This window comes from Cuculus canorus, chromosome 7 (assembly GCF_017976375.1).
Source record: "Cuculus canorus isolate bCucCan1 chromosome 7, bCucCan1.pri, whole genome shotgun sequence".
Lineage (NCBI taxonomy): Eukaryota > Metazoa > Chordata > Aves > Cuculiformes > Cuculidae > Cuculus > Cuculus canorus.
The window spans coordinates 8158953-8174250 of NC_071407.1; the positions used below are offsets into that span (position 1 = coordinate 8158953).

The 15298-nt window shown below is 36.0% G+C and overlaps 1 protein-coding gene across 5 annotated transcripts in view; it reads left to right on the top strand.

Annotated features, from left to right (window-relative positions):
- CTNNA3 (catenin alpha 3) overlaps positions 1-15298 on the top strand; it is a 470553-nt gene that overhangs the window by 394656 nt on the left and 60599 nt on the right. For all 5 annotated transcript variants that reach the window (XM_054071284.1, XM_054071285.1, XM_009568184.2 and 2 more), the window contains one exon: positions 11005-11097. In XM_054071284.1, coding sequence (XP_053927259.1) covers positions 11005-11097 — 93 coding nt within the window. The remainder of the gene's footprint in view (positions 1-11004; positions 11098-15298) is intronic.

A 15298-nucleotide genomic window follows, 5' to 3' on the forward strand; every position in this document is an offset into this window, starting at 1 on the left:
CATCAAAGACATGTTTGATTGTTTTGCCATTATTTATTCTTGATCAATCCGTGTTTGCTGTTGCTCAACTTGTTTCCTTTCAAGTTTTCTTTTCTTTTAGCAGCAAGTGTCATTAGAGCACATTGTATATCCTCTTTGTGTAAAGACGAGCACTGATGAAGAGGTTGCTCTATATGGCTCTTGCCATTTTATAGAACTCTTTTGCACTCAGTGCACTCCATTGTGGAGAAAAGAGAACATACTCCCCAGGGCCCTATTCTCACCACGGCTTTTGTGGACCAGCAATTTAGAATGAAAGACTTAGTGAAGTTGATGCAATTATGGACATGTATACAAGTTGGAATTTGCGTGCCTTACAAACTTCCTCCACTGAGATACCTTGGTCATCACACCCACTACATTCTCTAATGCCCAAAGCTGCATTAGTTTATCAGAGAAGTTTGTTCTTACTGCCAAAACTGGAATTTTTTTCAGGAGATCTGAAACCAGATCTAGTTCTAATACTTAACTGGCTGTGAAAGGATTTCACTGAAATTATTCATGTGCCTGAGCAGTTTCCGCAAATACTTAAAATTATAGGGAGGCAGCACCAATGAAAAACCAAATGAATGTCATTAATGCTTTTCTAACTGGTATTTATGAAGGGCATCTTTTTCTTTTCATGACTAAAAGTCTTTGTATTCTGTTCTGTTCTTAGTAAGAAAAACTTTTTTCTTTTTTAAATCCATTGCCATAGGAAAAAATATTGCTGATCAGCTCCAGTTACTGATTTAATTTAGACTGATTACGGGTAATTCATGTTTAGATTCATTAGTTCTTACTGTTCACTTACTGTTCAAGTCAGATAATACTGGATGTCTCTGAAAAACCAATTTCAACCCTTGCAACCAAGCAGGATTTTATTGAATCACAATTGGCTGCTGTTATTCTGCTTTTTATGTACCTTAGTTAAAAATAAGGGGGGGAGGAGAGGAAGGAGGGGGTTATGGTCCCAAGATGAGTAGTGAGCACCTCCAAAATTCCCTAGTTGTTTAAGCAAACGCACTCTGATTTATTGCAGCTAGAATAACCAGAGTATCAGAAAATGTAACTTATGAGAAAAGTACTGTATGGGTTATTCTTATCGGTCTAGGGAATAGAACAACAGAAGGGGAGAAAAAGGGAAAGATACAATAGGCATTTTCAATTATATAAAATGTTATTGCATAAGAATGGAGAAAATCTGTGTTACATGGTCACAATGGGAACAAGCTCTGACCACTTGGAGAAGACTCAGTTTAGACATCAGGAAATTTCATAATAAAATTTTGTTAAATTTCCACAGATCTCGTATCTATGTCATTTTTATCTATGGCAGTTTGTGTTTGTAAATGACAGAGTTATGTTGAATATCTCCCCTTCCACTTCACTGGCCAGCAGAGGCTGACAAAGATACATGTTGTGAAAATAGATGCAAGGAGACAACAATGAATAGATTTCTCATTTGATGTGTTAGAGGGGAATATTCCTTGTTTCACATAGCTTTGTCACAAAACCTTCCCAAATTAAATAATTTCAGATGCAAAGCCAAGAATTTTCCATGGACATGTAAAGGTGTTAATAATAACAGACAGTGTGCATCTAACTAAAAAGCTGTTGTTATATGATTCTCTCTGGCATCTATAAAAACTATTAAAAAAATCAGGCAGTAAGTAATTTGCTCAGAATTAAGAGCTAAATTGTGTTCTTTGAGGGGTAGTTGGGGGAAAGGTGTGTTTAATTCCATTTCACTTCGGGAGTAATTGTCACTACTTAGTAATAAAGACTATCAGTCTCTTAAAGCGGAATCAAATTACTGCTGTGTGACATGAAGGCTGGTTTGCACAATGATGTGCTTAATGGGTTATTTAGTTCCACGTCAACTGGCACTGATCACTCAGCTGAACAGTTATTGGTTACTGAATGACTAAATGTGGGTGGATGCATGTTCTGGGCATCAGAAGCCTCTTGATATTTAAAAGCAGGAATGAAAGTAATGGATATCGGATTCATAGCTAGGGTGATTTTATTTTGCCTGTCTTAGTGTCTGGGAGGAACATCTACTAGAACTGAGAATTTTACATTTCAACAGTAATCATAGGTGGGACTCTGGTACCTATGCGTTCAGAAGTGGGTGATGCATTAGATTTTGTATTTTAACACTTATGCAGAAGTTTTTGATTGAAAGTTTTATTCTACCTTTATTCTGTACCTTTTTTAAAGATTATACATTTTACTTGCAGATCAGATAGTAGAGGGGGCTGGCTGAGGCTGAAGAGGCTCAAGCAAATCTTGAGGTTGTAGATAATAATTTCATCTACTTCAGTTTGAGAAATGTACTTAACATTGGCGATATTTCGCTAAGGAATACATTCATCTATCCAAGGGAATTTTATTTTTTTTTCTGTAGGCTTATTTCACGTAATTTATTTAGTGGTAACACATGGATTTGGCATGTCATAGAAAAATCTTTGATGCAGGGGCTTTATTCATCAGATAAACCTACATTACTTATTGAATTCTGTATGGTCTGTTTTATCTCGTTTCTTGTTCTTTCTGAGCACTGTAATATCTTTTAAAGACAGTTAGACTTTAAGCTATTTGCTTTTTTTTTTTTTTACATTTAATATATTGATATTTTCCAAAAGGAGTTTCAGTTTTCTTATCTGCTTTTCATAGGACAGCCCGCCTTGAAACATTTTTTTTTTTGTTTGTTTTGGCTTTGGGAATGAGGCTGTGGGATATACTCTACCTCACAAGAAATGGAGTCTCCTAAGGAGGAAGGGAGTTTCTGCAGGAAGGCAGGCTGTATCACATTTTTTCAAAGCATAATTTCAAGTATCTTTTTCACAGAAGTGGATTTACCTTACCACATCTCACTGCTGCCTCTCACAAAGAGGATGCATTGTGGAAAGTTCACTCTTGGGTATAAACATTTTTTACAAAACAAAGAAACAAAAAACAACCACAAAAACCCAAACAAGCATGGAAGACGAGGAAGGAAGCAAAAGTTTTTGTTGAAAGTACCTGAAGCATGTGACTGGATCTAGCTAAGTGCAGCTTCATTGTAATCACCCCCCTTGCCTTTAGAGTTTTTCTGCCTTCCTTGAGACACCTCAGATCCCTGCTGGATGTTAACCAGCTGTTCTTGGAAACCTCTCAGGATAGAGACTACATAACCTCTCAGGGCAGCCTGTTTTGCTGCTGGGCTGTCCTCATGGGGAAAAAGGTTTTCTTTGTGGCCAGGATGAACATCTTTTGTTCCAACTTTGCCTGTTACCTTTCATGCTCCCACTATGCACTATTGTGTGTAGTCGAGTCTTATCCTAGTAGCATAAATCATAGAATCATTTAGTTTGGAAAAGACCTTTAAGGTCATGGGGTCCAACTGTAAACTTAATACTGCCGAGTCCACCACTGACCCATGTTCTGTTAGATGCCCTGTAGCTGCCTCCTCTCTGTGCAGAACAACCCGATTTCCTTCAGCCTCTGCTTGTAAGACAGATGTGCCAGCCACCAACTGTCTTGGTGGTCCTCTGCTGACCTTGCTGCAGTTAATCAAGTGTTTTCTGTGTGTTGGGTCGGGGCCAAAACTGAATGCAGTATTCTGGGTGCTGTCTAATAGAGTCAAGTAAAGGCAGAGAGTCACTTCCGTCAATTTGCTCACTCTGCTGTGGTTTATACAGCCCGGAATGCTGTTGGCACTCCTTGCTGCCAGGGCACATTGCTGGCTCATGCTCAACTTGCTGTGTTCCAAGACCCCCAGGTCCTTTTTAGATGATCTCCCCAGCCAGGCAGTCCCAGCTTGTTTTGTTTATAGCAAGGGGTTCTCTCCTCCCAGCTGCCAGACTCTATAGTTATCTTTGATGAATTTTATGAGATTACTGTCCGTCCTTTCCCGCAGTGTGCATAAATCCCTCTGGATGACAAGTCTGCCCTTATGCATATCGATCGATACCCATATCTGCTGTTATCTGTAAACTTGTTGAGTGTGCGCTCTATCACCTCCTCCAGACACTTGGTATAGATGTCATACAAAACTGGGCTTGGGATAGGCTTCTGTGGTACTCCTCTTGTTCCTGGCCACCAGGAACAGTATAAGCTGTGAACTATTGCCCTCTGAGCCTGATCATCCAATCGGTTTTTATCCTTCTAGTTGTTCAACCATCCAAAGTCTAATATCCCAAGTTAGTTACAGAAACTGGGAGATGGTGTTGAGAGCCCTTCTAAATGATAGCCAGTGTTCTTCCTTCACCCTGTTCATAGTTACCACTGTGTCCTGGAAGCGTGTTTCCAGAGGAGCGTATCCATGATTTTCCAAGAGACTGAAGAAAATCTGACCAACCTCTACTTTCCAGTTTGTACTACTCTCTTGTAATTTTCAAATGTTGGAATAATGTTTAGAAGGAAAGTCTTTTGTTTCAAATGCAACTATAAAATTGGTAGGCCATATACTTTATAAAAATGACTGACAAAAGTGAGAACAATGGCCTGATTGGCTTTTCGCTCTCTGTTTTCAAACAACTTAAGAAGTATTTCCACTATAAATGAAATGTCTTAATTAGCTTCCCACTAGATGGAGCAAATGTATGCCAACCCAGCAGAGGAAACAGGGAGTACATTTTAGTTCAGCAGAACAACAAATCTCTTGTAGTAAAAACTATTATTCTCTTCTTGTTTATTATTATTTTTCTGAGTTTTCAATAGAAGCTTCTAAGCCATGTGGTGAAGTTTCCTAATTAATGAGCATAAGCAAAGGATACACTTTGCATGGAGCTGTATATCAGTTGTCATGGTTATCATGGAGTGCAGACAGGAACTTTGTTTACAAAACAGATGTGTGATTACAATAACTATGTTTGATCGTATTTTCTGTTGTCATCTTTTGGGATTTTAAGTTATTTTTTTACAGTCTCATACCAAAAAAAGTGCTTCCTTGAAATGAAGTAACTGAAAGAAAGTAAACAAGCTTTCAGGTGCTCGAGTCCTCAAAAGAATTTTTACTTCTGAAATCTTAGCTAATTTTCTGATCAAGCTCTTTTGTTTTGTACAATTTTGTTAATTCATCTCTAAATCTTATCTTCCTTGTATCTGTTGACCCTTATGGTTACAATACCATTAGTAGTTGTGACTTTCAGGCAACTCTCAAGTTTCCCTCAACTTTTAAGATTCAAATACATGTTTAATGCTTTTACAACAGTAAAAAAATGCTACTATGGCAGTATATTCAGGAGTAAAATTCTGTTTGAATTGTTCAAGGCAGCACGCAAGAGTGGGTTACATACAAAGTACCATCAGAGCTTCAGGAGGTACAGCCAAAATTCAAGAAAAGAATGAATTAAAACAGGGCTAAAACACAGGTTTCCAGCAGAAAAGGTGTAAGCTTGGATAGGAAATAAGTGCTAAAACTCTCTGTGCCAACTTACTCAGCTGTGACAACTTCACAGTTTTTACTTTAAAAGGATTTTCAGAAGGCAGTTCTCAAAATTATCACTTTAAACTTCTCAATTACACTTCTCTTCTCATATCCTTCCTATCTCTCTGGCATTTTATTGAGAAGGCTGTTGTCCTAATATATGCTCAGTGAGAATTGAAAACACAGGAATTGTCAAATGGAGTCAGGCTATTGATCTGCCTCACAGTTTCTAACGGTGATTAACCTTAACTTTTTTCTCTTAATCCACTGGAGCAGAATGCTGTAAATTGGCTTATTGTTAAACAGGCAAACAAAACCTCCCAGCATCCAGTAGTAATAAGGTAACTTTTGCCTCATGCTATCGGTTCGTGGTATTTATTATTTTTTAAATGTCAACTGTTTAACATAAACACAATCCTTTTTATTTAATTGAAAATAATTTCATCGTACAGTGTTGAAGGTCATAATTTATTACCTCATTAATTAACTGGTGGTCTTCACCAAAGCTTATGTTCTCTCCACTAATCTTACTGGAAATCACAGTTTAAACATATAAAAAAGCTTTAGCAAAATTTTATCTGTTAGTAACAGGAACTGTTTATCACCTTCACTTGAAAATGAACAAACTCTAGTGTTTACAGGCTATGGCAGGATAATGATTTTACTCTTTGATATTACTTGACGACAAATTTCTTGCCAGCAGCTGGTGACGATACTGCTATCAGAGAAAAAGTTCTGATTTCTGATTTAATCAGTTGTTTGTTAGCTTTATATTCATCATATCTCAAATAATTTGGTATGCAAAAGATGTCGTTTTGAGGGAATTGCCAAGAATGAATTTCAAGGATAGACGTATAATCATTTTTAATAATAAATAGGAGGGATGGTATTTCCCATAGCATTGAGATGTCACAATATTGGCAGATTAAAAAGACAGGAATTTAATTTGCACTTTATAATGTGGGGTTTTATTGTTTTCAAAATAGCATTCAAAATAATTGCTTTTAGTAAAAACCTGAAAATGCTTTTAATGAATACATAGCATCAATTATATGACGGTTTTACTGAATTAGTCAGGAAAAAGAAATAATGCTTGCAATTTCTTCTTCTCCCTCTAGCGCATCAAAACTCTTTCTCTGGCAGCCTGTCATCTGGCAGAATTAAGTGTGGGATGATGGTGGTATTGTGACAAATGCACAAAAATACCAAACAGTAGCTAAATATTTACAGAGGGCCTATTTGTAAGTCATTTACCATAGTTTGTTACACTGAATGACATGCTGCTTGAGATGGTGAAATTTTTATAATATGCACATTAGTCAAATGTCCAGAGTAGAACAGATAATCTCTTTATACCTATTCTCTTCTCAGTGAAGAACGTAATAGACAAATTCTGATCCTCCTAGAGTGTATACAAGCATTTCTGTTGTCTGTATTTACATACCACAAATAACTCAGTATTTTCAGTGGTATAATAAAGACATCACTCATCAACTTACCTCCTGTTCAGGTCTTAGTTTGCACTGCATTTTAGTATTCGTTTGGGAAAAAAAATGACTCATACGGGTGTTGAAACCAAGATAAGATAGAGCATAGGAGCATATAATGACAGTTTAAAGGTCAGCATTTAATTGAATATTAGATAAGAGGATTTAGCTTCCTTCTTTCACATTATGATGCCTATTTGTCCATTTGCATTGTATATCTTGAGATTTTAGTCTCAGCTCTGCATTATTTTTTAACAGTTGAGATCCTTTATTTGCAGGACTGGTGTTTTTGTGGGTGTATGTGACCTTTGAATGATCTAGATAAAGTTGTTTGGGTAATCACTTTTGAGGAGGTTTTGCATAAAAACCTTAGTGTTAAAAAATGCCGTGAAACCCAGTGGAAAACATCATCGTTCTATACAGCTTGAAGTGAAAACAAATAAGCCAAAGAGCACATTTGCACCCAATTTGGAAAGACTGGCAGAGATCTAAAGACTAGGGCTGGGCCTTGGTTTTATTAATTATTCTCTTTAAAATCCTAGTAGAGAAGCAAATTAAAAGGTTTATCATCAGAGAGTGCTTTTCATTTCATAGATGAAAGGGCAATTCATAGCCTGAAATCACCCTTGTGCAATAGTAATGACTTCCTATTGCGGCTTAAAGTTGAATACTAGGAAGGTGTAAAATTAATTAGTAGCAGAGTTGGCTATAAACACGATTTTGAGTCCTTGTCCTGAGTCTTCGGTAGTGAACCATCACAAATGCAGCTATATTTCGAGCATTGAAATGTGGAAAGGAATGCGTGCTATTCGTGTAGCGTGTCATCAAGTAGTAATGTGATTATAGTCTTAAATGTGTAGGGACATACTTGAATGCTTTTTTGTTGGGGTCGACAAATTCTTTACAGAAAGGACAAAGGACTGAAATCTCAGAGTCCTGGGCCAGGTGGCTGGGCCAGGCACCCCGTCTTGTCTCACCTCTACTCTTTCAGCCAGCTGTTACACAACTGTGTTTTTACTCTGGCTTCATCTTTTAATGGATTTCTCCCTTCCTCTAGCACCTTGGGGAGACTTTTCAAGAATTCTGCTCCCGTGACTACTGGAAACCTTTTTCTACGTTTTCCTGTTAAATTTTATTTCTAAAATCTTTTTCTTGCTGTGCTTTGTGCTTGAGTTTGTAGATTGTTGCTGGCGGAGCCTTGCACAAGATTTCATTTTCCTCATCATTCTTCCTTACATTTACTGGAAATGCCATACTCTGTATGTCTTAATAATGAATTTGCCATTTATGTCTTGTATTCATCCTCTCACTGACCAAACTCCCTTCCTCTTCTGTCATTTGCAGTTGCAGAAACTCCAATTTATGTCAGATGTTATGGACGTTTTATATCAAATCCCCAAATACTCAAACCTAAACAATACTTTCAAATTCCTTCCATTCTTCTTATCCCAGCTGTCAAACTTTCCTGTTCTTCCCATGCAAAATTTGTTTATGGCATATCAGATTAATTAGATCACTGTTTTCATCTATGGAAAGCTCAACTGAGACTGTCATTTAGAGATGTCTTATACTAATGTCATTTTCCTGTCCTCTTTGACCTCTAAGTTTTCTAGAGTTATGTTGGTAATATTTATGTAGTTTGACTTGATCAAAACAATTCTACAGAATTCTCTCAATGACTCCTAAAATAATGTTTTTTGTTAATATATGCAGTTTGTTGTGAGGTGATGATGGTATAAACTTAGTTATTAAACAGTTACTCTGTTTTAATGCTCTTTCTGTTATTGGTCCTCTAATGAGAGTGTCTATAAGCATTTCTTTTAAAGTATGTTCATGGATATCCAGCCACAACTTTTGTTTTTCCTTCCACACTGCAGATTTTCAAACAACTTTTGCATGGTACCAACTTTTGGCTAATGTAGAATTCTTGTTAGATCTAATTCCAGACTAAAGCCAGCAGACTTAATCACACTGTTAGTCTGAGCCTGAAAATAAAATGTTCCTTTTCCCTGCTTTTCCAGTAGAGCATTTTGCTCATTTTTGCCCCTAAAATTGATTGCCTGTCCATTTTCTTGAGGAAGTCTAGGTGTATTTTTCACCACCGGCATTATATTTCTTCCAGCTTGTGCACCAGCTTTTGAGTTTTTATTTCTTACAATGTTATCTCATAGAAATTATTGTTACTTTGTTCAGTGAGTGAAATTTATTTCTGTGCTTTTGAAGTAATGTAGTGCTATTTAAACTTTTTTCAAGGCTGACATTGAAGTGTAGTGGTTTACATGCCATTTTCTGGCCGTAGAGGTGCTTTCTCAAATGATACTAATCTATGCAGGTGGATTTATTCAGTTTAATGCAGTGCTGTTACCGTTCTGTGGACCCAGAAATAAAATAACAGAAACCTACAGTGTCTCTCTCAACAGATCTTCTTTATGTCACTTGATGGTAAAAATAAGAAGGTGTAAACATACTGCAGTTCTGGATTTAAAAAATCACATTTCACATCATTGAAAATTGAGTGAAAGTAACAACCAGGGTTTCTTCTGTCTGTCTTTTGATTGGGTTATCTGATAGTCCTTCTCTTGTCATGTTTCTCTTAGCGTGTCAAGGTTTTGGGATACTAAGAACGTCAGGATTTCCCTCTAATTGGAACTGTAGGTGTCAAGCTGGTAGCAGATCATTCAGCAGCTGATCTGTTGCCAGTTACGTATTGAGTCTGGTTCTATCTATTTTTGGCTCTTTAAGTTGTGAATCTACTTGATAAAGGAAAAATTTTTGAGCTCCCCATTACATCAGCAAAACTAATATTGTTTTTTAAATAGTTTATAATCTGAATGATTTGTGTGCTTCATTGTGCAGTGTTTAAAAAAAATTAGTACCCAAAATCCTATGTTACCAAACCAGATTCTTTTTAGCTGTGGGTGCGTTACAGTACATGCAGCAGACACAATAAAAGTCATAGACTGGTCCAAATCACTTGTGGTTTGGAGTTTATGAAAAAATAAAAGTGAAAAAAAAATCCATGGCCAGGAAGAGAGAAGAGAAGAGAATTTGGACACCATAGAATACTAAATAGAACTATATTTTTCCCAATGTATATAAGAACTGTTTGAAGGATAATAATTTCAGGGTTATGAAAGGCTTATATGCTGGATAAAATGTAAATTTATTTACCCAATGCTATTGGGGTTAAGTTTCCTTTCTTGAGAAGATGGATTGATATCACTAATTGGTATCTGTAAGAACTACTTCTTCCTGTCCACCTACAGGCAAAACACAGACAGCCCTAAAAGAACATCACAACAATAGAAAAGGATAGCAAATTACAATAACACAAACATGTATTTTCCTGCAATAAACTGATGTGGATTAAATGGTAGTTGAGGTGACTAGAAGGAACAGACAGTGACACATGAAATAATGTCATGAATACAATAGCAAAGTATGGCCACTTATTTTTTCTGTAGTGCAGGAACTTGTGCTGCTTAATAGAATTGAGAAGAGACACATTCAGAACTGGGGAAGAGGTGTTGTTTTCCTCTCAGAGCACAAAGCTGACTTGGAACAGTCTTTGATATCAGTGTACTAACAAAAATCATCAAGATGCTGATGCCTTTTACTCCCACTGCCAAATTATTAGAACCATTTGAGAGCCTACTAGATCGAACATGGGCGTGGGAGAGTGGTCATATAAGAAATTTTAGACACTGGAGAGAAGCAGTAGAAAAACCTGTACAAAAAGTAGAAGACTTCTCTGATTTTAAAAATGTAGGCATACAATCTGATTATGTAAAGGTTTCTTGTAAGAGACTTTTGCTAGCAGCTATAACAATATTTAAATACAAAATACCTTCCCCTGAATGCTGACTTGTGCTTGAATTAAAGCATGGCTATTTTCAATTAGTTCAAATCTCCCTGACACAATTTAGCTAGCACTTAGTAGCCAGTGCACTAATAGAACAGGACTGTTTTTGGTTTGTTTTTTATTAGACGTTATCTTGGACCAAATTATAATACATGTTTCACATTAATAACAAAGCTACTAACCATGAAAGAGAATAACCTGATTTTATATTTTTTTTCCAGACACCTGAAGAGCTGGAAGATGTGTCTGACCTTGAAGAAGACCATGATGCACGTAGTCGTACAAGTATTCAGACTGAAGGGAAAACTGACAGGGTATTTATTAAACCTGTTTATTTAAAAAGCAATTTGATAAGGGGAAAGATGCTACTGCATTACTGTTCCTATGAAGCCATTTAAAGTCTTGCAGTGTATCATTAAAATCTTGTTCAGCTCTTAACACATTTCTGAGAATGTGCAGAGGGCATAAAATGATATGTATGACCTGAGAGAGAAGGTGTAGAATCATAGAATAGCTCAAATGGGAAAGGACCAATAGGGATCATTGAGTCCAACTCCTTGCAGGGCTGCCTTACACTAAACCATATAGCTAAGTGTCATCCAGACGTTCCATGAACTCTAACAGGTTCGGTACCATGACCACTTCCCTGGGGGGTCTGTTCCAGCGATTGATGTAGATCTGACAGAAAAATTCTTACTGAATTAAATTCTAACAGGTTACAGTTTCATAAATGTGGCTTGGTCGAACAGAAGCTAGGTTAATCAGGAAAATTTTATATCTGGGTCTTACTAAAGTTTATAACGTTTATCAATCTAAAGCAACCTCTACATACAAGAAAGTTCACATGCGCTGAAGAGAAATGAGGATATCTGGAATCTTAGCCAGTTCGGTGTGTGAGTTACAGACTTTTCCTGCTATATTCATTTGTGAACCTATTCTACAGTTTATTGCTTAAGTAATGTATTCCTCAGGTAGTATGAAAACCTTAATACGGTATTTGGCAATTTCTGTATTTCTGGAATTTGAAATCTGGTTTTCCTGTTGTATCATCATTTAACCTGAGGACTTGACTACATTACTGCGTATTGTTTACATTCAAACATTTTTAAGAACCTGAAAACATTTTTGAAATAGCAAAAAGTTTCTTATTACAAAATTGATGTATTTAGCAAAAATTAATCTTCTTTACGATTCCATTTTAAGTAATGTTTCAGCAAAACAGTACTCTATTCACAACTTTCTGAAATGGAAAGTTCCCTTGGCCCAGAAATGTCTACTTTATTACTTGTTTGCCCAATACCTAGAGCAAAAACAGGTCTCTCACACTTAATGGATCTTAGTATTATTCCCTTAATGGAAATTATAAATAATAGAAGTTATTGGGGGAAAGCAAAACTTTTCAGTGTAGAAGGAATTATGTCAAGAAAATGATGTTTTAATTCACATTTGTTTTTTGGCAAAAAAAGCAAAGCTTTTTCAATTCACCTAGTACAAATTATTTATTTATTAAGACCCTAAATGCTAATGAAAAACTAACCAAAATGAAAGCTGTTTACTAGTGCCGCATATCTATAGTTCAATTACATGTTAATTAACTGTCAGTTGATTCTTAAAACTTCGTAAGAAATGTAACAACTCTATGAAAGATCACCTCATACAATCTTATTACTTAATAAACATAATTGGCAATTAAAATATACTATCTGCCCTTTTCAATTAAAATTACTCTTTGTAGATGTTAGCACATTTTCCCCACTTTACAGGCTCAAACTTCTATTGTAGTTCAGAAAGGCAATGTTTTCCTTTGAAATATTACCCATTTAAGATGCTACAAATTTGTTTGGAATATGTGCAGATGGTGTGCTTGCATATTTTCATAAATATCCCATAATGAATGCACTTGAAAGTTTTCTTTCACTGGGAAAATATTACTAGTAGTTTGTAGATGTTTGCTCTCCTAATACTGTAACAGAAGATTCACTAAAGCGTTAAAAGCTCACATTTTTACAGATGGTCTTCACTTTTCAGATAAACAATGATACTACTTTAAAAGGAATGTTCTTTGAAAAGAAAACCATAAATAATAAATACTTCCAGATGTCTACACAAAGCAAGAAGTAAATGCTGAGGACTGTTGTAGATACGGACCTGGCTATCGAAAATCAGAGGCATGGGTTATTGCTTTGGAGAGATATGTCTGGAATACGCTTTTCCTTCAACTACACATGCAGTATCACACTGTCAGTGAATTGGGTGGAGAGGTGGAAGGGACAGTTATTTATCGATAAACTGTGGTTAATAAGTATGAAAAAAAACAGTGTAGGATGTACATTTCTATTTTTTCTTACATTTTTCCTCAAGATAATACAATTAATGTAAATGTTCCTTTTGGGAGGATCTAGACAGCAGTTATTACTTAAAGTTTGATTCTATTTCTCTATTTGGGAACTGCTTTCTTAGTTTTCCGATTATGGTGTCAGGGCCACAAATGGCACATTACTCCCCAAAATTAATAAAAAATTGTAGCCTTGGCTAAATTATATACATACCTTTTAACCTAAATCCAGGTGTTAATGGAAACCTTTGTGTACATTTTTTTAAAAACAAATGTTTGAACAAATTTATTTGCTGCTGCTGCAAATGTGAAGAATGATTTAAGATCTCTTTGTTTGAAATGCTATTTGATAATGATACTTGAAGATTTATACCTAGAGCCTATTTAACCATATGAACAACCTGCATAGGGAAGATAGATTTTAAGGTTTACACAGGGATTGTCTTTTGTTTCATTCTCTACAACAGATTTCCTGTGCTGTTGTGAGACTTTTGTGTGTGGTGGTGACACCAAGAATGAATGTGTTCCAGAATTGATATGGTGAGATTGCAGAGGAACTTCTTTTCCTCCTTGAGTCCTGTCTCTTGGGAATTTCCACTACAGTAATTCAATTTTATTTATACATACCTGTCTTGATACTAGTTCCACATAACAGCACTCTTGATTCCTCTTGCTTTGTCAAGAGTGTTGTGTTTTCTCCTGTGTCACATCTCTCACTGCTCCAACAGGGAGTTAGTGTCTATGAAAGCACCTTTTTTCTTTCTCTATCACTACATAAAAAACATATCACAGCATGTAAAACCATACGTGATGAGCAAATGCCACTTATAACAAAGGCTATGTCTCAACTAGCAAATCTCGTTTTCCTTACATAGGAAAAATCATGTATTACTGATTGTAGCTTCTTCACAATCTCTCTCTATATAGACAGTGTAGGTTAGTGGTGAGATGATAGGATGAGATTTGACCTTGTGTTTAAGTTCCTGACTCTGGGATTATATACAGTAACTCTGGGAAATGTTACTTCATTCACGTTTCCCTCAGATAATTCCATATCTGATAAGATGAATATCATAATGCTTATGGCACTATCCCACACGATGGGATGCAAGTTAATGTACAGTGGGCAAGTTAATGCAGCGGGCTATGAGATCTCTCAGTAGTTATGGATCCAAGGACTAACACAGTTTCTCTCAGCTGAAGGTTAGATCTTCCTCTGGTTGTTGGGTCTGATTTGTGTAGTTACTTTACGAGCTTATCATACAGTAATATTGCTTGAGGAAATTTATGCCATCGTGTTCAGTGTAATTCCACTGAGGCCGTTAGTGGGTTATTATAATACGATTTTGCATTGAAGAGAAGGTCAACTAAGTATTTGCTCAGTTAATTTTCAGACTCAGAAGACAATGTGCGTTCTGATGATAGGATAAAATGTAAGTGTTTAAAGTGAGTAAATTACTGAAAAGAACAGCTTAACTTAATTTTAAAGTTACTGCTACAGGTTAGGTGTTCAAATTGAAGAAGAGGAGAAATGTTTTATCTCATACATAATCCATTTAGAGATGACAAGAGCAGAAAAGCTTTCAGGGAACTACCCACCCACATTTTTCTCAGAGTTGTGCAGCCTGTTTTGTGAATACATAGACGAGTCCAAGAATAAGATCTTCTTTCATACAGGTTTGCTGCATACTATGTTTGTGCAACAATTCAGGGCTGAAGAAGAATTGACTCAGTGTGTATTATATTGTGAATAAAATAATTCAGGCTGATTTACTTTATTGTTTTATTTGTATTGAGTCTTAAATGCAGCAATTATTTACATATGCTTAAAAATATATTTATCCTTGAAAAGATTGTTATATAAAATTCTTATCAAGCTGTCTGAGAGAATTGGTACATGAGCAAACAGCAAGAATACCTGTTGATACTTGCATAAAACTATACTTAGAAGGGAAGTTAATTTACCATCAAATGAATTGGCTATTCTTACTCAAGTAAAAATGACTTTACATCTGAAGTTCCTGCATTATGTGAATGCTGGCACACATTCACGGGAAGCTTGTGCCATTTTGATAGCAAAAAGCCAAGTTTAAAAATTTTGTAAATTTAATTTTTATCAGAGCCACACAGAAGCTTGAAATCCTGATGAGCATTCAAGTATAACACAAATAACTGCTGTA